Genomic DNA, 21860 nt, shown 5'->3' on the forward strand with positions numbered 1-21860 from the left:
CTGGCTAACATGCTGATTACTGTAACTTTACCTGTGAAAATATAAACACAGGCTCTTTTAATCTGATTTCAAGGAGAATCCAACCACGTGGCAGGCATTATAAATAACTATACAGCCAATCTTCTTGTGGATGGTCTCGTCAACTTATGTAGGTCATACAGCAACATTAGTATTAAAATGAGACTGTTACGCAACCAGTCAAAAAACAAGACCTTTAAATCTTTGAAAGTGTACTGCAGATTAATGACAATGTCATTAAATACAGTGTAAAACTTCCTGGTTATAACCTGCAACATGCTGTTCGGTATTAACCGAGCTGAATTGGGTTGCTACTTTTCAGTGGAATCTGCTGAGCTAAAGCAATAACACAACTCATGCTTAGTCAGACTTGGTGTCTGGACTTCGATGAAGGACGTAACTGTTATTCAGAAATGCGCAGGTTTAACTTAGTCTTTGTCTTTATGACCGAGTTAAGTGTCCCAGAGGACTGGAATCTAGACCCACATGAATTGGAAACACCCTGGTCAGGTTTATGGGTCATCGCAGGCTGAATACACACATATCTGGTAACTGGGAATCGAACACAGAGTCTTTTCCTGTGCGCTGTGTTTTCAGAGCTTGAACTCCAAGCAGCTGCTGTCACAACATGTTACACACATTGTGAAAATAAAACCATCATCTGAGGACACTGAAGAGCGGTCATCAACCTCTCTGAACAGCATGACAGAGCAGGGTGTCCTGCTGTTGCATCCTGGGAAAAAGTGGAAAGTCAAATATAGCCAAACAATATTTATCCAGATTGACCAGCTGACCCAACATGCGTTAGGAAATGAAGACTCTGGAAATTAGATTAGTCAGGTTTGTGCTTTTATTAAAAAGGTGAAATAATGAACATAATTCATTATAACCAGATTACTGACATCTTTTGTTTGAAACGAGTTTCACAGGCTCCACCATCCTGAAGAGACCAGCAGTTATTTTGACCTGTGACTTTCTAGTTCTTGCTTCAACAGACACTTTTTCATTAAACCTTGACAAGGACACTTCAGCTGCAGAGGGTGAGCTTTCAGTGGAAGAGCAGGAGATCTCTGTCACTGCGTGGCCACAGAGGGAAGGCCTGGCTGCGCAGCTGCTGCCAGGCCTCTTGATAGAACTGAGATGCCTTCTTGTAGTCCCAGTAGGTCTGCAGCTCTGTCCCCCTGCAAAAGATATACAGAAAAAAGCATGAGGCAAGGAACCCGATTAATCCTTACACTTTGTGTTTAGATTTAGATTTTTATGAGTTGCCAAGTTTTTGAGATATAGGCTATAGAGATGTCTGTCTTCTCTTGAATATAATGGAACTAGATGGCACTTGAGCCTGTGGTGCTCAAAGCGATACATTTATAAGGATGCACTTTACTTAACCTAGCCATAAAAGAAATACACACAGTAAAGGTTCTGTGTGTATTTCTTCCTTCAGAATTTTTGATTGGTCAGCACCATTCAAACACGCAAAATTATATTAAATTTTACTCAAAGTTTATTTAAGTGTTAATGCGAATCATATCGCTCGACTGATATATTGGCCAGGTTCTAAAAACAATCTAAAATAATGACAATCTAACGCTTTAATTAGCACATCTATATATGTGCACATATTTATGATTAATGTTCAATGTCAAGTTGTTTAAGCTAAGTTTATCCGGTTATAGATTAGTTTTCTGATTTTTTTTTTTTCCTTGTTAAATTGATTTAGTGTTTTGCAGTTGAAAGTTAAACCTGAGAGAAAAAAAATCAAATCCCTTCAAAAATATACCAAAACGCATCAATACTTGCGCTTTTCCAACTACAACATGTCCAAATGTTAGCTGTAAAAGAGACCAACTGTTGATAGATCAGCATGTGCCACCCCACAATCAGATTACTTGAGTCACTGCATTAAGAATAAATATGGATGGATTTCAAGTAGCTCACTGTTTTTTGTATTTTCAATAATTTATGTCCCATCAGAAATGCAGACAATAAAACACTCCCTGATACGTCAGTTGTCTCTCGTCACCAGACATACCATTGTTGTTGCAGATAGGACAGTCATTGTGCGCTGGGACTGGATGAGTGTGTGTGTGTGTGTGTTCTGTTGGTCCATCTGTGGGCCAGGCCGGACTGGGCTGGGATCAGGTTATCTGCTAAAATGCTGATAAACAGAGGGACCAGTGTTCTCCCTTTGGAGAGAATTCTTGGCTATCAGCACACACACAGACACACACACACACACAGACATACACACACGAAGCATGTGAACAGGGACAACCCCAGATGCAGCCATTGAGAAATGTGAGCACTAAATGTCGCATACAAAGACGCACACACACAGTGAATGCCACAGAAGCACACACAGACACAATTTTTTGTGTAATCTCAGCAAGCTATTTGACATCCTACACCGTTTGGAAAGAAATACCTGGGACATTGTGTGTTCAATCACAAAAAAAAGAGAGATAACCCATAAGTGCACATTCTGAAACAAAATAGAAGCCTTTGAGCCATTCATTAAATTAGTTTATAATGCTGCTGCTCGTGATGACTGTGGTACACACGCTTATTGCTGTTGGTAGTTTGCCCCGTTGTTGATTCGACATGCTTCAGCAACAGATGACATATACCCGAAAGGTCAAATCGATGAAAGCCAGACCATCATTCGGAGATCTTCATTAGTGTTTGGGATATTTAGATTTTATTTTTAGGCAGTTTGAAACCACAGAGAGATTATCAAAGAGCCTTTTGTCTGTCACCTGAGTGAGTCTGGAAGTGATGAAGGGTCAGTGGCCGATACCAGAGACAGGAAGGAATGGAAAAGCTCCAGTTTACACAGAAGAGACCTGAAGACACACAAGTGTGCACGAATGTCACAGAAATCTGGTCTGTGTGAGTAGTATCTACTGGTGACAAGCAGTTAACAGTGAAATGTAACTTATATTATAATATTCTGATGTATGATGAGAGTGTGTTGGCTCTACCTGGCTTTAGCTGTGCCGAGGGCCTTCTTCGTGACTCCATGTTTGTAGCCGTTGGCAGTGACATCTAGTGGCTGCTCCGTCACATTACACCAGCTGATGGCTGAGACATATGAAGATTGTATTTACTAGGGAGACTGAACAAAACAAACACTCAGCAAGATCCTAAAAAAATCACAATATGAATACTTTTTTCTTTGATGAATTTGTGAGGTGGAAATAAGGGTCCTTGTTGACTCTGCTGGGAGAATTCTGTCATTAACAAACTGAAAATATGTTTTGTTTTTTACACACACACACACACACACACAAGTTTATCATGTATGTGTCTTCCCTACAGTTAACTATGCTGCAGGGATGTGAGAGTTAGAAGAAAAATCCTATTTTTTTCCTAATCATGGATGTTTGACGGTGTGAATGCTGTTTACAAGTCAGAAATCAGTAATTACTCTGACTCCCATATGACATGAATGCAGCATTAGTGCTCCTTTCTGGTCATTGTGACATCTGTGTGTGTGTGTGTGTGTGTGTGTATGTGTATGTGTGTGCATGTGTGTTTGTGTGTTGAACCTACCTGCCCCACAGGAGGAGATCCGTCCTTGTCTGGCCTGGTGTTGGAGCTCAGTCTGACCCTGGCTGAAGGGGAACCCCAGACTGGACTGGAGCAACACCACTGGACATGCAGAGAAACCAGCAGGGAGGTTGGATACATGGGAGCACCTGGGCAGTACAGGAGGAGTACAGTCAAGAAAGTCAGCTTATTCCTTTACACTGAAGGCAAAATACCTCAAAAATAGCTCAATGCTGGTAAAAGTAACAGCAATTTATGATATATTGTGAAAATCTAAAACAGGACTAACACTGATGTTAAGAAGTTTAGTGACAGTTCAGCATCTGTAAATCAGGGATATTTTATTTAAAATCAACCATAAAATCATCAGCAACATATTTCAGCTTCCTTCAAAATGGAGATGGAAAATTTTAATATCCAATAAATGAAAAAAAACGTGCACCATCAGAAAACCAATATATTGGACTAATTCTTTTATCTTTTCAATTGTATTTACAACATCCTAGATGAAAAGAATAATAATAAAGTTTATGAGTATTTGATTTGTAGTTCTCACATAACATCTGTTGGGTCTATGTCCTTAAGCAACTTTCACACATTATTTATTAATACATGCACTCCTACACTATCCCAGCAGTGCAAATAGTTTACTTAGAATTTCTTTTGCACCACATATTCTGGCCCACACAAACCTCTTTCACAGAGGATCACTGACTTGTCATAACAACACTTCTGTTCTCATCAACCTTGTTTCCAGCCACAAAAGGTGCATACTTGTACACACACACACTGTCACAACACACGCACACACACAGTTCAGATGTTGTGCACGCACACATGAACATGGCTCCATTGTTCTGAAAACCTTCGCAAATATTTAATCAAGAGTTAAATTGTAACACTGATTAATCTCTATATCAGAAAAAAAACAAAAAAACAGTCTAACCAAAGCCCAAGGTGGGCTCCTCAGTGCTTGATTTATCTGACCAAAAGATAATTTGTTTACAATTATATTTATTAATTGACTTATTGTTTCAGCAGCACTACTCACCTTGTCACCAAAGCTCTGTGCATTACTTCATGGCTGTATGGACACTTGCCCACAACTACAGTGCTGAAGTAGAGCGCCTCCTGTAGGTAGTGAGACAGCAGTGCACCCTGGAAGCCAAGCACCCCCCAGCGGGCCATCTTGTCACTGCAGGAGAGGGACAGAGTCGGCTCTCCCCTTCCAGGCTTAACCCGGAGCACCCCTGTGCTATGGTACCCCACCCCAGGGTGCAGAGGGTCGGCTGGGCCCCCCGGGACACACTTGGCTCCTGTTCTGTGAATGTCTGGGACCTGTGAAGGCAGTCCAGCGCTGTCAGAGGGTCCCTTACTTTTTATCACCTCCTGCGCTAAATCTTGTGAAACAGTTTCCACAGGTGTTTCTGCAGAGTGACTCTGTGATGGAGCTTCACTTTTAGATGAATCTGAAAGGATGGATTGTTTTGGGTCTCCTGTGTTCTCTAGCTTTGTCCCTGCTGTCTCCTGTTCCTCCAAACGGGGCAATTTAGTCTTTTTCCCTTCAAATGGTTCCTCAGCTTTCCTTTTCAGGTCCCTTCCTCCATCAGTCCCTCCATGTTCCTTTAGAGATGTAACAGGAGGGCAGGGCTGAGGCTGGCAGTCAGTCATGGGGATGATGGAGGCGTCACCACCTGGAAAATTACAGGACATTTCAGACTGATTTCGACTTCCTAGTCAAACCACTGGCACAGGGACAATGTTCAGCTGTAGCTTTGGAAAGGCTGATACTGATATTTTTCGACTGAAACTATCTGACAAGAACAAAAGTCCCTGAAACAACATTTAGATCAACATGGGAGACTCAAACTTTTTTGTTGGAACTAAAATACAAAGAAACTGTAACAAAAATGAAAAACACTCAAGAAGCATAAACCAGTATATGGGATGTCCAACAACTCAGGAATCATAGAAAAATTTTACACTACTTCACACACAAAATATATCTAAATTTCCTTACAAGCTGCTGGTGGTCACATTCAACAAATTCTGTGAAACAGAGACTGGGAGCATACTGGACTCACAGGGAGTGTGACTGGTGAAGAAGAGGAAAGAAATTCCTGGCTGAAGCTTCCATTTGCCCTGCTGATCCCCCTGACAAAACACAGACCTGTCCCCGTCACTAATGGCCTTGTGCAGCTCCTGGATCAGGTACCTACGATTTCACACAAACTGGTTACAGTTGAAACACTTAACACTGCCCAAGTGTTAACAAGGAGCATCAGTGCCAACAAGCAACTAAGGACAGATGAACCTGAATACAAATACACACCTGATACATCCTCTTCTGGCAATAACTTCTGCGTGGCTGTCGTTAAGTACATCACCTAAATGAATGCAAAAATCAAGGAAATATGAAAGACAATTAATGAAAAAATATTAATGATTTTTACATTGGACTTAAACAAGTTACCATGGGTGTCAGTGTTTCCCACAGGCTGAGAATTTATTTGTTATACATCCAACATACAACTGCAAAACAGTTATTTTACTCCAAAACTAATTTCTATCTAGGGACAATAAATGCACCATTTCTGTTAATGTTTCAATCAATCCACACAGTGAACACTGCACAGAATACAGGACACAAGAATACAAAGAAAATATCTTGAGTGATGGAAAATCTATTTGGATGGGTTGAGCAACTAAAGAAGACAAAAAACAAACAAACAAACAAACAAAAAAAACCCTAATTCAGTAACAAGATCAAGAACACACACCATTAGGACTCATAGCTGTTTGCCCAATACATTTGGTCCCAGTTCCCAGAGAAACAACCTCTTTTTCAACTGTAAAAGAAAAAAAAAAGATTTGATTAGAGTGCCATTCATCACACATTTCTTCTTTATACTTACACATATACTTGTCTTCATATTCAACACATTTTCATATCCTATTTGACTGGCTTTTGTTCTATTTTGTTTTGGAGGTGCTATTTTGCATAGCCTACATTTAGGCACAACATTTTAAAGTATGTATTTTATTGAAATCATTCACAGTTTTGTCCTGGACTGGACCGTGCTCTGTTCTCTCTTTAAGTCTAAACTGACAGTAGACCTCTTTCCCATCAGCCACTGCGACATGAATTAGTATTATACTGTACTATAAATACAGGTATTACAAATAGTACTAATGAAGAGGTTGAGCTGCAGGTGAAACAGAGGCAGAGTGCTGCTGCTGTGCATGTTGAATCATTGTAAAAGGCTGTGCCATATAAACAGAACACAACCTTAACGTATCATTATTATAGCTGCTAGTATTATTTATGACACTACTGTTTCATATCAATATATCTGCCATGAAAACAGGTCATTCTGTTTGCTTAGTTAACAGTTACATTTACTGAAATGAACCGAAGTGGAGCTTGTCACTTCTCTTACATACATAATTTTACCAGTGCACATTAACGTTAGCTAAAAGTTACCACGTATTGCACCATGCATTAGATATGGTGGACGAATAATGATATTCAAATGAATGCACTTTTGAAAACAGAAAACATGTTGTAGCGTAGTTCATCCCGCTGTCCAACCTGTGTCAGAGTTAGCAGGCCGGGTGATTTTGACCACAGCGGCCAGCAGGGTCCACTCTCTGCCCGGCTCAGGCTTCCCTCTCCGGGGAAGTTGGTTGAAACGCTCGTAGCACAACCTGGCGATTTCATCCGCGTTCACCATGTTAACCCGGACAGGGACGCGTAAGTGGAGGCTGACGGGCATCACAAATATAATTTAAGTTAACATATTTTAGATCCCATACTGTCTAATGAACAATATATGCCCACTGTTGTGATTAAGTACGGACCGACCCGACTGCTTGAAAACATCTCGAGACAACGGGGAAGTTACTTCCGGGCCGAGCCAAGAAATGCTTTACTTTCACAATAAAAGTCCTTCGTTTATGAAGAACCGACAACCTCAATTGAAATGAATACAGTTTTAATAATCATCGTTAGAAAGTTAAAGTTAAAGTACTCGTACCACACTAGAAGTACTCTTTTACACATAAAGGTCCAGCATTGAAAAAGTTACTAAAATAAACTTAAGAATATGCAGGAAAATAAATGAAGTGCAGACAAAATACCCACCATGATTGTTGCACAAGCCTACTATATATCATTAGACCCAAATCCTCACTTTAAATCCTTAGTTTAGAGCCAAATTCACGTGCATGCGCACACCGTCTGAACTGGGCGTGAGAGGTGATGGTGTGCGTTTGCAAGTAAACAGCATGTCGGGGCTTCAGGAGACTTGGATTACACCAGAGAAGTATTAGACATTTTATGTTTTTATGTTGTTTTTTTTTTTACATTTGAAAATAGGTCACCATTCACTTAATTAAAAAATAAATAAATAAATAAATAAAAAATCTGCAACTCTATTTTGCTGTGAAACTCCAGATAATGACTGAATTTTCATTTTTGGATGAACTATCCCTTTAATGTAAATTAGAATTTTACTGTTATAATTAGTTTAAGGTGGAGTTCATCTTGAACTGTTTTGTATAGGATTATTTTCATTATGGATTAATTTGCTTATTATTTTCCCTATTAATTAACTGATTGCTTGTTTTGGCCGACCAATAGTGAAAAATTCTAAATTATTCAAGTAAATTAAAATCATTCAAATGAAAATCAGCAAATTCTCATCTTTTTGAAGTTGGAACCATGAACTGTTTTTGCATGTAAAATCAGATAATGAATTAATCAACATAATGTTTCAGTTGTACTTGTATAAACTGTAGGGTGGTTTAATTCCTAAAAAAACATATTTCATATGCTCATGGTATGTTTGTAAACAAAAATCTTAATTTGTAAAGTAACTAGCAACTAAAGGTGCCAAACAAATGTAGTGAGTCAAAAAGTACAGTATTTTCCCAATATTTTCCCTCAGGAAAGCACAGTACTTAAGTAAATGAACTTATATACCACCACTGTTAATAATTAATATATAACTAGCAATTTCATAGTAGTAGCATATAGTTGCAGTTGGTATTGTTTTAGTTTAAGTAGCAGAAGAAGTAGACTAAAACAGAACCATCAAAATGTTATTGCTACCCATCAAAACTTCAATGATTAAACCTCGTGACTCACACTGCCTTAAGTTTCATCACAAATGCCAAATTTAATACTCAACATTGTTCTTTGTATCTCATGGTTGATTGCACTTCCTTATGGTCAAAAATAAATAGTCATCTCATGATATTCATTTACAGTTTTTCACTGATGAAGCTTCCAAACTACCTCACATCTCTTCTCTCATTCAAAGCCAGTAACTACAGCACACGATCCAGTTCTTAACTTACCTTTGACATCCCTCTTCAAAGCACTAATGCTGGCAGAACTGGTCTTGTGTATTATGCACATTTCAAATGGAGTGAACTGCAAACTGAACTAACTCAGATTATCTGATTTTTTTTTTTAAATGATTTTTGTAATTGTTTTAATTTTGTTCTTGTGTTTGTTCTCAGGCCTCTCTTGCAAAACATATATAAATAAAATAAATAAATATAAATAAAATACAATTCACACATTTAAGAGAACACCTCTAAAAACACACAACAGAACATAAAAAACATGTATATTTTTATACTGTACTACATGCTTTATATTTTGGATCAAAATTGCTAATGTATTACCATGTGAGCAGCCTGTTTATAGACTTAATTTTAATTACCTAATATACCGTTGGTTAGTTTAATCCATAACAGCACATCATATTTTTCAAGTTTATCAGAGTTTTTATCTAAACTCTTTATCTGCATAGTAACTCACTTTTTAATGAATGGTGTGATCAATAAAAGGTAAAAGAAAGTAACTCAAAATTGCTCTTAAGAACAATGGTACTTTGTTATTAACATTCTATATTAATATTTTCAGATACTACGTCATTCTTTTGGCTTTATCACAATGAAAGCTTCCAGGCCTTGTGCTTTGTCATTTGCTGTTTTGGTGAATGACCAAAACAAAACTCATTAGAAAAGAGTTAAAATAGCATACACTAATGTCGTTTAAGTAAACCCTGTTAATGTCTCTGCAAAAACAGGAGCAACACAGCTCAAGATTGAAATCTCATTTATTTTAGTTATGTACAGGAGAAAAATGTTGAATTTCACAAGTAACAGAAAAATAAAAAATAAAATCACATCTCATCTTTCTAACCTCTGTAACAGAGGTGCACTAGTTCTTGATAACTGCTCTGTCTCTCTTGTACAGACACACACATGCACTCATACACTGCCTCTCTTTCTGCCTTGCGCTCTGCCTTTCTCTCTCTCATTACTTTAAAATGTTAAAAAAATGTATTTCTCTCTGGTAGATATGTTACTGCATTTGCGGGTAGCTGTGCTGTTGTTGTGAGTTGCTGCCGACATTAAAACGATCCTGTTGTCTGGTTTTGGTGCGTTTCTAAGCGGTGAGTAAAGGTGTACGTGTGGGGGGGTGAGACTCTAGTCAAATATAATTCTCTGTATGTGCCATCCTGTCAAACCCACATAAACATACACATCATTTATATGCATATACACAATGGCATTAATGTGAGCAACCACACACACGTACACACAGGTAAGCATACACACTCTTCGTCTATATTCTTGTGTCTCCATCTTGCAGCTCCTACTTCATCCCCTGACTCAATTCACAAAAATGATCCTCCCCCAGTTGAGGGTCTATAGATGATGGGTGATTTCTCAGCCCTGTGATTAACAAATGTAAAATAATAATATCAATAACAAAAACAATCCCACTGAATTAAGTGTTCTCCTCTAGTCTTCTTGTGTCCTCGTGTCTCTTGTGTTACTCCTGTCCAAATCCCTCCGTCTCCTCGATGGCGAACAGGAGTTTCTCTCGGAGCTGCTCCAGGCTTCTGTAGGGCGGCAGGTCTAGACGATTGAAGCTGTGAGGATGGGACAAACAAGGGGAGACAGACAGGTCACTATTAGTCATTTGTCTTGCTGATCAGACTCTGCATAAGTATGTATGAATGTATTTTAATTTTTACTCTTTTAATCACCCTGGGATTAAGGTTATAATCCTTGAGATTTTCATGAAATTGCCCGTTTTTTTTAATTCTATTTCTGGTAACCATTTTGTCTACACTGGCCTGTCAATGTTTATACAAATCCTTTAACTCTCTCTCTAATATACAGTGATATTGCTGGCAGTGGACTCCACCATTCTAGTGCTACATTCACATGACCTACCTACAAAGAAAACAGTGCAGCATGTTATCCAGTGTTACTGTCCTGCGGCGTATAAGGGCTGGATTAAATTACTGCTGATATAGTGTAATGATGAGTAAAGGTTTGAGGCATTTTTGCCCCAAATCAATTAAATTCTATGAAAAAAATTAAGGTAATTTCATCAATGGAAAAAAACAACAGACAGACAGTAGTGTGATAACTTCGTGCTGAAATAGGCTACATTCACAAACAGATATGTTTTCCTATGAATTGATTCAAACAGGTAAACAACTGTTTGTCATTTGAGCACTGAAATTCATGTTTGACCTTCGGGAACAGTATGTACAACAAAATAATGAAAGCTTAAAGGTGTAATTGCTAACTTTTGGGAGCTTTCAGTCGCTTCTTACAGTCCTCTTCTCTTAAACAACATCACTTTGAAAAATTTCGGGTCTTGAAGCTTCAATAATTTTGCTAAACAATGTTTTCCATGAGAACAGATGAGGCAGCAGCTTACCATGTGTGGCTTCTTGGAAGCCAAGTCTCCTTCCCCACTTTGTCTATGCAGAACTTCTGGGGACCGTTACTTCCTGAGGGGGTAGAAAAAAAAAAAAAAAATTATATATAAAGTTATAATAATTGCCTTAGAAAAGCATATCTTAAGATTTGTTTTTCTAATTTCAACTATGATTTTAAACACCATAAATTATCAAATAAAAAAATATTAACTTCAGCTTAATGTACATTTCCACAGCATTAACTCCAGCAGTATGACACAGTCATGTTATACTCACTATGCACTCCTTTATTGTTCATAGTAGTCTCAGAAAAATGGAATCTCAACAAGTAAACCTAGTCAGCTTTTATGTCAAATGTCCTTATAAAGAACAGTGACACTTCGTGGATGTGGTTTGGATGTGTGGATCAGTGTTGTGTACCTATGAGCTCAGCAAAGCCTCCGACGGGCAGCCGACAGGTTCCTGTTACAAACTGAAGCAGACGGATTCTCTTCTCGTTGTCCATCTCTTTGACCACCTGCAGGAAAAAAACTCCATCATTCACTGCACAAACTCACATCAACGCTCACACAAACTGCAACACATAGACTTCATCATAGCAGATGTGTGTGTGTGTGTGTGTGTGTTTAGATTAACGCTTCTATAACGTCTAACAGCTCTCCAGTGTTTCCATACCTGCCAGAACCAGTGGATCTGCTTGCTGTTCTTGGTGTAATGTCTATAGATTGTGTTCTTCTGCCAGTCGGCCAAATCGATCTCCTGCATCCCACACAGCATCAGCTGCAACACACAAAAGAACATTTTAAAGTCCACTGAGTGCAGCTTTGTGTCCTTTATTCTTCATATTTGTTTGTGCAACTCTCAGTAGGCAGAGGACAACACAGGACAGGACAGCTTTAGCACAGTGAGTCACAGTATGTCCCTTTTTGACTCCAGACTAATTTAATTCACTGTCTCTGTTAGACTGAGCGTTGGCTGGGACGTGAACTCATTTAGATTAAAGCTCAGCTGCAACAAGAGTCAAGGAGAAACCATTCATCGATCACGATCAGGAGCAATTTACAAACGAAACCACGGCCTGCTCAGGAGGAGATTTTTCCAAAATTTAAATCTTGGAAAGTGTTTGTTGTAAAAGCTTACCTGACAAAAAAACAGGCATTAATTTTCACTAATGGTATGTTTTCGATGTTAAAAATCACATTATGCTGCTTTTTGTATGACATTTGATATATTAAGCAAGTTTTATTATTTATCAAAATAAGAAGAGTTTTTCTTGTCTTGAAGTACCAGGAAGTCGAAGACTAATTTATCCAGTGTAATGAGGAGAAAAAGCTGACAAAAATTGCTTATTTCTGATTAAACACAGTGAATGACGTGAAGGAAAAATATACTTAAAATAAAAGTCCAATAAGTATTTTTTTGGTGCAAGAAACTATAATTACATGGCAATAAAATGGGACTACTGAGAATAGGATTCTTACTAAACTTTCTTAAAAACTTAAATGTATTCTGAAAACTTAAATTCATTAAATTCCTTCTGACTTTCAGAGGACCTTGCTGGCCCTCTCTCCAGCCCTCCTGCTCCTCCTCACCTCCAGCTCCTTTTCATCAAAGTAGCGAAGCCACTCCAGAGGAACCACCTCGTTGAAGCCATCCAGGAAGGCTTTGGTCTGCTCTTCAACCCCGCGGGTGAACCTCCAGTCTGTCAGCAGGCTGAGGGAAGGAAGAGTGGTTTGGTCTCCATCGCTGACATCTCTCATATCACATATGACATATTTCATTTCATATTTTTTCTTGTCTGTCGTTTCAGCTGTGACAATTCTCACTGCTTCTGTTCACTCACCTGATGTACTCCTCCTTGTTTTCCTCAGTCACCAGCTCATTCTCTCCGTCATCTTTCAGCTGGTGAGTGGAAACCTTCCCGAGGATCTCCATGTCCTGTGCAAAATACAGCTCCACACCACACTCCTCCAGGTTGTTCTCTCTGGACACACAAACACAGAAGCACAAGCAAAATGTAAGGCAACAGCTTCTGATAGATGGATAATTCTTTAATATATATATATGTATATGAGCATAAAGTAACAATGATACAATGCTGTACATTCACGGGTGACACACCCTGTGTTACTTACTTGACCCACATGATGGAGTTATAAAACTCAGGGTCTATGGACTCCAGGTCTTTCAGCGTGGGTTTCTTGTCCAGCATTCGCTTGTAGAATGGCAGCGTGAAGCCAGTGTCGATGAACTTTCCATGGTACAGAGCCTGCAGGGAGCATTCGTTACATCAAAAAAACACAATGAGCGACGTCACCTAGTCTTAACCAGACCTGATAATACGGCAGGTTTGAGTCCCTGGATTTAAAAAAGCAGAAAAGTGAGCAAAGTATTTTTCATCTGCTGTAATTTGCGGATATTTTAGCGTTATTGTATGGCCACTGGTGACATATGGTTCATATTTGTGCTTGAAAACTACACATATATACTTCTCAGTCGCTCAGTGTTTGTGCTGATGATTCATTGGGGACTGTTTCATGCCCATTTGAGTGTTAGAAATACTTCAACGGCCAGTCACCTTTACAGGAAACATGAATGGGTCTTTTATTTCTGGAATCATGGCAGCCTTAAATAATTTTTCTCCTGTCGAAATCATTTACCAGAAAAAATTCCACACTTGCCTAAAGTTATTGAGACAAAACCACAACTGATAATTTATATAATGTCTGCAAAGCAAATGCTTAATCTGTGCATATTTCTACAGTTGCAGCTGCAAAAGGTGCCATACAGTACGAAATTGTTTCTGATTGGTCCATACGGGAACTGACATTGTAGCCGACTTCAAAATTACATTCTGATGACTTACTCTTTTATCCTTATTTTCATGGCGATAACTACAGGAGTCACTTGGATTAGATCATGATACGGAGACAAAACACTATGCTAACTGAATACACTCACACAGCTCCAATCATCATCTGTCCTTGGTGTGTGTGTGTGTGTGTGTGTGTGTGTGTGTTCACAAAGAGGTAGAGTGAGAAGACTCAGCCAGACGGAGCTGTTTAATGTTATAAAAACCACAGAGGGCTCAGAGCTGCGATGAGCCAAGAACAACACGGGCACCCACTGACTGACTCAGTCACAGTCTGTTCTGTCCTACTGTATTCTGACTGACCATGTGTCTGTCTCACAGCCAGCGAGACACACACACACACACACACACACACACACACACACAGACAGGAAGATTTATAGACAGAGAGGAGAGGGTGTCAGTGGAAAGTGAGAGGCAAAGACGGAAAATAAAGAGGGTAAAGAAAAGACGAGCTGAAGAAAAGGAGGCAGTAAGAGGGGTTTGGTTGTTGAGTTTTGGTAGAAACAAGCATCTTTATAAGGCAAGTCAGCAAAGTGCATTTTAGGACTAAATATAGGCAGCTGCTGGCGGGTGTGGGCTGGGTGCGGCAGTGAGGTCATGGTGTGGGTGAGAGGTGGGGTGGCAGACGGAAGGAGGGGTGGAGGGCGTCGGTTTTTGGGGCCTACAGCTTTCTGGACTTGATCCCAGACAGAGAGAGACATTATATATATTGTTATTACATATTGTTAAAGTATATATTGTTCTGGTGTATTGTAGTGTAAGACATATATTTTTACACACTTCTTATGTTCTATTTTCTCATAATTTCTCTATGCTTATATATATTTCTATTCGTGAAAGGGAGCAACTGTAATGTGACCCAATTACCCCTTGATGACAATAAAGTTTTTCTGATTCTGATAGTACAAACTGCAAATCATGTTACTGACGGTTAAAAGAATTGAATTGTACACATATTCTAAACCAAAAAGTGGTAGTGATTAAGACCTGTAAATCTGTAAAAATAATTATAGTGTCCATAGTAACCATAAAAAACAACAAAAATACAAAAACATAAAAAAAAAAACCAATTTGTAACACACATGTGGACACAACCTTTCTGTCTGTGTTGATTATTCAAAAATATCTGGATTCAGCTGTCACAGAGCAACTACATTAACCTGCACACAAGAAGAGGAATATAAAGTTTTTTTTACAGGATTCTCTGCATTCATATTTCTGTTTCCATCTGATGCAGTTCAGTCAGTTTAATGTCTAAGAGTTTCTGTGTAGAATTATGAAAAATGCTCTGAATGAGCATTTTGATTAAAATGACTTGGATTGTCCATCACAAGAATATCTTTTGTAAGCCACTCAGCAGCTGTGTGACTAAGGCAGCTTTCTTCCACCACACTGGAATGATTGATTTTATTGTGTGTTTGCTGCTTTATCTAAACTGCTATCCTCTTTTTAACACAGATGGTGGTGGAGAGTGGCTGAAAGGTAGACAAAAATCAGCAGACTCAGACATAAAGTGTTGCAGCTGGCATCTTTGCAAGCAGTGTTGGATACTTTCTAGACTGATTTTACAGTTGTGCAGGCAGCTTAGACAATATCCACCAGTGAAAATGAAACAAGTTGAGGAAGAAAAACGTTTTTGTCGGGTGTTTAACAGTTATACTTGTTAGGTTTGGTTAGAAAGCTAGTTTTTACAAACTGCTTTTCAATGTCAGGACAATGTTTGAGGTAGAATCTTCTGTTACAAAACTGAACAAAACAAACAAAGCTAGAGTAAAAAATTAAAAGAGAAAAATGAACTGTACTATGCCTGCTGCAGTGTTGTTTTAAAGACCTTGAATGCTCCTGAAAGCAAAACACATCCCAAGTATGATTTTAATAAAACTACTCCAAAGTGAAGCTCACCATGGCGATGAAGCGTCCGATGAAGCGGAAGTAAGTGAGATGGTCGGGATTGATGGAGGAGGCTGGGTTGATCTGCAGACAGTAGTTGTTCTTGCCAGCGTATTCGAACAGACAGTACATGGGGTTCAGCACCTCATGGGACAGCAGGAAGAACCACTCCCTGCAGAGCAAGGGGACAGAAGACATTAATGCTGGAGAGAGACATGTGAGTCTTTGTTAAGGCCCGAGAAGCTCAATCATTTTCCTTTTAAATATCTATGTGCATAAAGTTGGCACAATCATTTTTTATCAAAGCCTGGAGGGGTTAGTTTCATCGCTGTGAGCAGAGACATACTAGTTGCTGGAAGCAGAAAAAAAAAATTAAAACAACAACACAGGTACCAGGTAAAAACAGATGGAGAAAAGAAGACATAACAAATACAGAAAAAAACAATAATCACAGTACATTTAATCCTCAGACAGAACATGATCCACAGTTTAAAAAAAAAAATACAAAAAAGTGACAAGGAAACACAATAACACTACCACTTCAGAGGAATTATACTGTACGTTTGAATATAGTGGTAGATCAGATATAGGCTAAGCACAGCTGAGATTTTAAGTTGTCTTAATGGGAGACAATTCTGCCCGTTAGTTTGTTCCATTATATTAAAAAACTGTACTGTCTGTCAGTTTCAGGCAGGTCCAACTTTAAGTACAATTCCAGTGTTTTCCAGTGTTGCCATCCCTTAATGTCTCATATGATTTTTTTTCTAATTCTCTGTCTCTAACTAATTGTATCTAATTAAGAATTTTGAAATAAAGAACTTCCAAATATAATGAGGTATTCCCAGTAAAGCAGAGAATGTCAAGACTGGGCTCTGACTGAGTAAAATCAAATTACTTTGTTTAACTTAATTTAAAGCCAGTTTGGCTGTTACTTCAAATAATTTCGTAAAGGTTTCCAAATTTAAATTAAATTCTGAATTCCTGAATTTCATTTGGGGAAAGAGATGATAGTAAATAATAAACCTACAGATTCGGGTTTAGATTACTCTCATGTCAGACCAGTAACTTCCTGGAGTTTGTACTGGTTATCTGGTGATGATGCAAGGAAGTAACTGCACCCCGTCAAGAGATTTTTCTGCACGTAACTCATGTGAAACCAAAAACTGTTGATTTGTCACTTAAAAATTTCCCCCTAGTTCAAAAACAAATCAGATTTAACACGATAAACTTTAGATTTTGCTCCCTTTGAACAGAGCAGGCTAGTTTTTTCCCCCTGCTTCCAGTCTTAATGCTAAGCTAAGGTAATCTCAGGCTTCATATTTACAGATATGAGAGAAGTTATGACTGTCTCATCTAACTAAAAAAAAAAAAAGCAGAATTTTGGCTTGAATTAGAATGAGACACTCTTCTTTTAATCTAGGCTTTTTATTTATGGCAGAATGTTATCGACCTACTCTGGACAGTGGTAGAAATTAGAATTTGCAGTACATCAATAAATTTGCACACATCCCACATTCAAATTTGGCACAAAAATTATATGAAGACAAAACATATAAAGTGAAGGATAAATACACAGGGTAGAATAAAAAAAGACACACAGAGACCGTGTAAGGATGCATGTTAGAGAGAATAAGGGCCCACCAGCAGCACCACCACCAGCTGCAGCACCAGAACCAAGCACTCCCAAGGCCCCTGCCCTCCCCCTTGGGGTTTATGGGAGGGAGGTATGGACTGACGGACGGACGCAGACACCTCCCAACATCCCGTCCGTGGTTCTACCCTGTGGTAGAACAGCATGATGTCACCTACCATAGGGTAAAACCACTGACGTGACACCGGAGACAGAGACACAATGCAAAACCAAAAACAGAAAAAATGAGGTCATCGCCAACAGAAAAATAACAACAGATACAGGAAGGACGACCCGGAGCACAGCAGACGCAGGGGGGCAGGATGGATACATGTGATGGGTGGATGGAGGGATGAGGTGAGGAAAGGAGGACAGGAGACAGGTTTCAGGAAGCAACATTTAAAGGGGTATTAAGAAATTTACAGTATGGCCTCTGCTAGCAACCTGTGGTAATTTCACCCTCACACACATATTTCTGACACACCAATCTACTCTCAGACAAAAAAAAATGCTGCCAGTAACTGACTTAGAGGCTGGTTCCAAAGGAGGAGGAAGCTGATGCACAGATGGAAAAGTGGCAGGAACAAGAAAAACACACCACCACCAACATTAACTTTAAAATGTTACTGTAACATAACAGTGCCTGACAAAAAAACAAACAACACAAAACTGAAGCACCACTCACAAAATGACAGAATGAGAGGAGAGGAGAAAAAAGGTGTGTTTATTTTATCGTTGCTCTCACCTGGCTATGCCGCCATAGTCCAGCCCCTCCTCTCCTCTCATGATGATGTAGAGTCTGCGGCGAAGGTCGTATGGCTTCACATTCATGATCTGATGACAGGACATACAGTATATACATATATATATGATTAACAAATATATTAATTAGGGATAAATGATTTTGAAAAAGTATCTAATTGTGACCATTTTGGATGATCTTGACATTCCCTATGTTATTTATGATATTATCATTATTCTCTTTTTTATTGTAAAACATAATGATGATTATGGGGTGATTTTTGTGGGGATCTGAACACAACAAAAGTGTTTTCTTAAGTCTGTAGAATATGATGTGTGGGCCATTACATCTCTGCAGCATGACAATATTTATTTTAAAGTGGTATTTTGACACCTATTTTGCTTTTGAGAAACATTGTTTCATCCTGTGATTTGAAAAATTGGAGATTATAAATTAAATATATCAATAAATATTAATACTTTTTCATGTTTAATTTTTACAGGTGAGTGCCACCCTACTTATTAGCAAAATGGCCATGCATCTCCTTGTTAACTTATACTGTATATGTGGTAGAACAACATGATGGCACACAACATGTTATGTCACGTTATGTTATGTTAGTCTGCCTGACTCACTGATCGTTTATCTGACAGAAGTTTATGTTAGAATTTAGAATCTATGGCCCTGACCATGGCTGTGAAATATCAGCTGCTTAGCTGTGCAATAATAAATCTATGGTGCTGTCCGTGGTGCTGAAGTAGCAGTGAACGAACTCGGTCTGTCCCTTCTGCTAAAAATGAACAAACTGCCTACTGCTTATGAGATGCATGGTTTTTTATATTTCTACTGTATGCATTACACTTTACAGACACCTAAGTGTAAACAGGCTGATTAAAATTGTGAAAAATTTTAGAGCAAAATTGGAATTACATCCAGTTAAGTATAGTACAGTATGTTTATGGCCAATTTTTTATGTGTCAGAAATACTACCACTGAGCACATTCACATTTTGGTCATTATATTTATGACTTCATTTTACATAAACTAAACAAATGATGTTAATGTAGTGACATTTCAAAGCAGAGGAGATCTGAGTGTCTGACCTGCTGAAAGGAGTCCTCGAACAGTGTCTGTCGGGACACCGAGATCTTTACATGGCTGGGCAAGGCATTGGACTGGAAAGAGACAAAACAAAAATAAGCTGGACTTAATGTAGAATATGCAGAAATTAGTTGCAGGCTTGAATTAGTAGGGGCTCCAGAAAAGCCTTATGGGACACTGATAGCTGCTGGGTAATACAAACCTCTTAATTCTCACCTCTTACTTTAACCCTAATATAGTTAACGTATATATAGTATACAGAACATGGATGCTTGTGTCCCTTGTGTTTTAGCTGTATAATCAGTCAGAATTTTGGCTGCTAATATAATGCAATTCATAATTTTTTACGAAAATATCGCCAATATGCAGCTTTAAGCCAAAATATTCTGGTCTCCTAAACCATAACTGGCTCTGACATCAGATAACGAAAGTGCTTATTTTCTCACTGACTGTTCCTGTAGAGATATCCAGCCAGGCAGATAGTTTCTGTTTTATTTGCTAAGCTTTGAGATATCTGCACATAAAATTCCATTCACTTTCACTCTATTAGGGCTGGAGGGTTGTGTGAAAAAAAAGCATGATAGATACAAGTTATTGTGAAAATATGTTTTTTCATATCTCGGGTGATCAGATTCAAACTCCAGTAATACACATCTACAGAGAGTTTTATTGTGGCTTCAAACTCCAGTTAACACTTACATGGCACAGGAAACGGAACTGGTGGTATTTCCACCTGAAGCTGCGGTCGTATGCACCAGGTGAACCGCCCTGCCGTGACCTGCACAAAAACACACATTAACAGAGAGAGACGAGTCAAATTTTATACTATTTAAGCAAAATCTATGGGGAATCCTGATTGAGTATGCCCAGAGTTAATATCTAGAACTAATAAGCTGACGGCCTTGGTGTCTCTTGTTTTGGGCTCCTTTAAGACGCCCTGATGTTCCAGGTTGCGGCCAGACACTCAAAGTAAATATTAAATTCACACCAGCCATTCTGTTCTAAATAACGACTCAGAGCGTCTGGGTCTCAAAGACAGAGGTGAGTCCGGGCCTGCAGCTGTGTTAGTATAAGCTCCACCAACCCACTGCACACGCACGCTGGATATGTGCCTTGTCAGCACTGGAGAGGCTGAGACACAGAGAGGGAGAGAGAGAGAGTTAGACAGATAAAGGGAGGACGAAAGGAGAGAGGGTGAAAGGAGGAGAGGCTCTAATGCATTGGGTTTGTGCTTGCCGTGCTGCCAGGCACATCTCGGTTTAGGTTAGGAAATTAAGACCGCAGCGGCAGAGCGCTGGCTATGGACACACACTCCTGCAGGATCCAGTGTAAAAGTGAAGTGAAGACCCATTTAGAAGCCCTCCATGACCAGCGGCCTAAAAATATGTTCAAATATCAGTATGAAAAGCAGCTTGCAGATGCGCTCACACACACAAACACACCACAAGCTAATACACACTTGCATGCCAAACATCAGTGGAGAAAGGCACAAACATCAGCGCACGCGCGTCCACACACACATGCCAGTGCAGCCTGCAGCGGAGCTGTTGTCGCACATCTGCACATTCTCCTGACTTTTGCGGTAAGGTTTCACACTGCTTCAAGGCAAGGCGAACATCCACAGGCTGAGGGGAAGAGGTAGGTGTGTGTGTGTGTATGATATGATAAAATAAGACTTGAGTTGATTCTGTCTAGCCCAATGAAATATTTTATAACAGGTAAAGAAATGAGAGGCAATGGATAAAACATGGGCTCAATAAAGATGCTGATAAAAAATAAAAAGATGATGTACTTTCGATTAAGATACAGGTTTGACCTTATTCATGATCTTGTAAGGTTTTTATAAAACGAGGGAACTGTTTAAATTAATATTTGCAAAGCAGTTATGTCAGACCTAGGCAAATTCATTGAGCAATCATTTAAAAAAAGAAAAAAGATGTTGATTTACATCACTTCATTAGTGTTGTTTCATGACCTGAATGACAGAGATCACTTCTTTAGAATGTCTTTGCCTCGGTCTGTGACATACTCTGTTTTTTTTTTTTTTTAAAAAAGCAGCTTTGGGAGGAAGGGCTGAGAGAATATTTACCCTGACTCAAACCCGGGTCGTGGGTCTTTAAAGGTGGTGGTGCGCGAGTTGTGGTCCACAAAATATCTGACTCCCTCGGCGGTGTACTTCATCTCCCAGCCCGGGGGCAGGGGGTGCTCCTTGATCATCCTGCAACAGGGAGAGGGGCAGTGAGCACGGTCCCAGCCGGAGGGGCCCCGTCCTGGGGATGAAACTAACACATCTCCCCG

The 21860-nt window shown here is 39.1% G+C and overlaps 2 protein-coding genes across 5 annotated transcripts in view; both read right to left on the reverse strand.

Annotated features, from left to right (window-relative positions):
• Positions 1–850: 850 nt before the first annotated feature.
• On the reverse strand, positions 851–7468 carry adat1 (adenosine deaminase tRNA specific 1). Of its 2 annotated transcripts, XR_014771800.1 has the most exons (10): positions 7160–7468; positions 6348–6416; positions 5900–5954; positions 5652–5782; positions 4619–5261; positions 3571–3716; positions 3000–3099; positions 2775–2861; positions 1016–1199; positions 851–984 (listed from the first exon to the last, which is right to left on the reverse strand). XR_014771800.1 is itself a non-coding variant. In XM_084735001.1 (9 exons), exons 1-9 carry the CDS (start codon positions 7341–7343, stop codon positions 1067–1069), a joined length of 1548 nt encoding a protein of 515 aa, XP_084591127.1. In that variant the 5' UTR covers positions 7344–7468; the 3' UTR covers positions 851–1066. The 2 variants fall into 2 exon arrangements, 1 of the variants encoding a protein (XP_084591127.1); XM_084735001.1 differs by having other exon boundaries at positions 851–1199.
• Positions 7469–9680: 2212 nt separating this feature from the next.
• Positions 9681–21860, reverse strand: part of wwp2 (WW domain containing E3 ubiquitin protein ligase 2) — a 56301-nt gene continuing 44121 nt past the window's right edge. For 2 of the 3 annotated variants that reach the window (XM_084735130.1, XM_084735131.1), the window contains exons 13-24: positions 21652–21780; positions 20262–20340; positions 19565–19636; positions 18465–18553; positions 16102–16261; positions 13460–13593; positions 13168–13308; positions 12917–13037; positions 12000–12104; positions 11745–11841; positions 11324–11396; positions 9681–10520 (exon numbers count right to left, since the gene is read on the reverse strand). In XM_084735130.1, the coding sequence (XP_084591256.1) occupies positions 10421–10520; positions 11324–11396; positions 11745–11841; positions 12000–12104; positions 12917–13037; positions 13168–13308; positions 13460–13593; positions 16102–16261; positions 18465–18553; positions 19565–19636; positions 20262–20340; positions 21652–21780 (1300 nt within the window). In that variant the 3' untranslated portion in view covers positions 9681–10420. The remainder of the gene's footprint in view (positions 10521–11323; positions 11397–11744; positions 11842–11999; positions 12105–12916; positions 13038–13167; positions 13309–13459; positions 13594–16101; positions 16262–18464; positions 18554–19564; positions 19637–20261; positions 20341–21651; positions 21781–21860) is intronic. The other variant, XM_084735132.1, reaches the window with a different exon arrangement.

The sequence above is a fragment of the Lutjanus erythropterus genome, chromosome 13 (assembly GCF_056507025.1).
Source record: "Lutjanus erythropterus isolate fLutEry1 chromosome 13, fLutEry1.hap2, whole genome shotgun sequence".
NCBI lineage: Eukaryota > Metazoa > Chordata > Actinopteri > Lutjaniformes > Lutjanidae > Lutjanus > Lutjanus erythropterus.

Coding starts and splice junctions, on each gene's coding strand:
- adat1 (XM_084735001.1), bottom strand. CDS start 7,343: ATGCCCGTCAGCCTCCACTTACGCGTCCCTGTCCGGGTTAACATGGTG. Junction 3,100..3,570: donor GATCTCCTCCTGTGGGGCAG/GTAGGTTCAACA, acceptor CATATGTCTCAG/CCATCAGCTGGTGTAATGTG. Junction 1,200..2,774: donor TCACTTCCAGACTCACTCAG/GTGACAGACAAA, acceptor TATCTTTTGCAG/GGGGACAGAGCTGCAGACCT.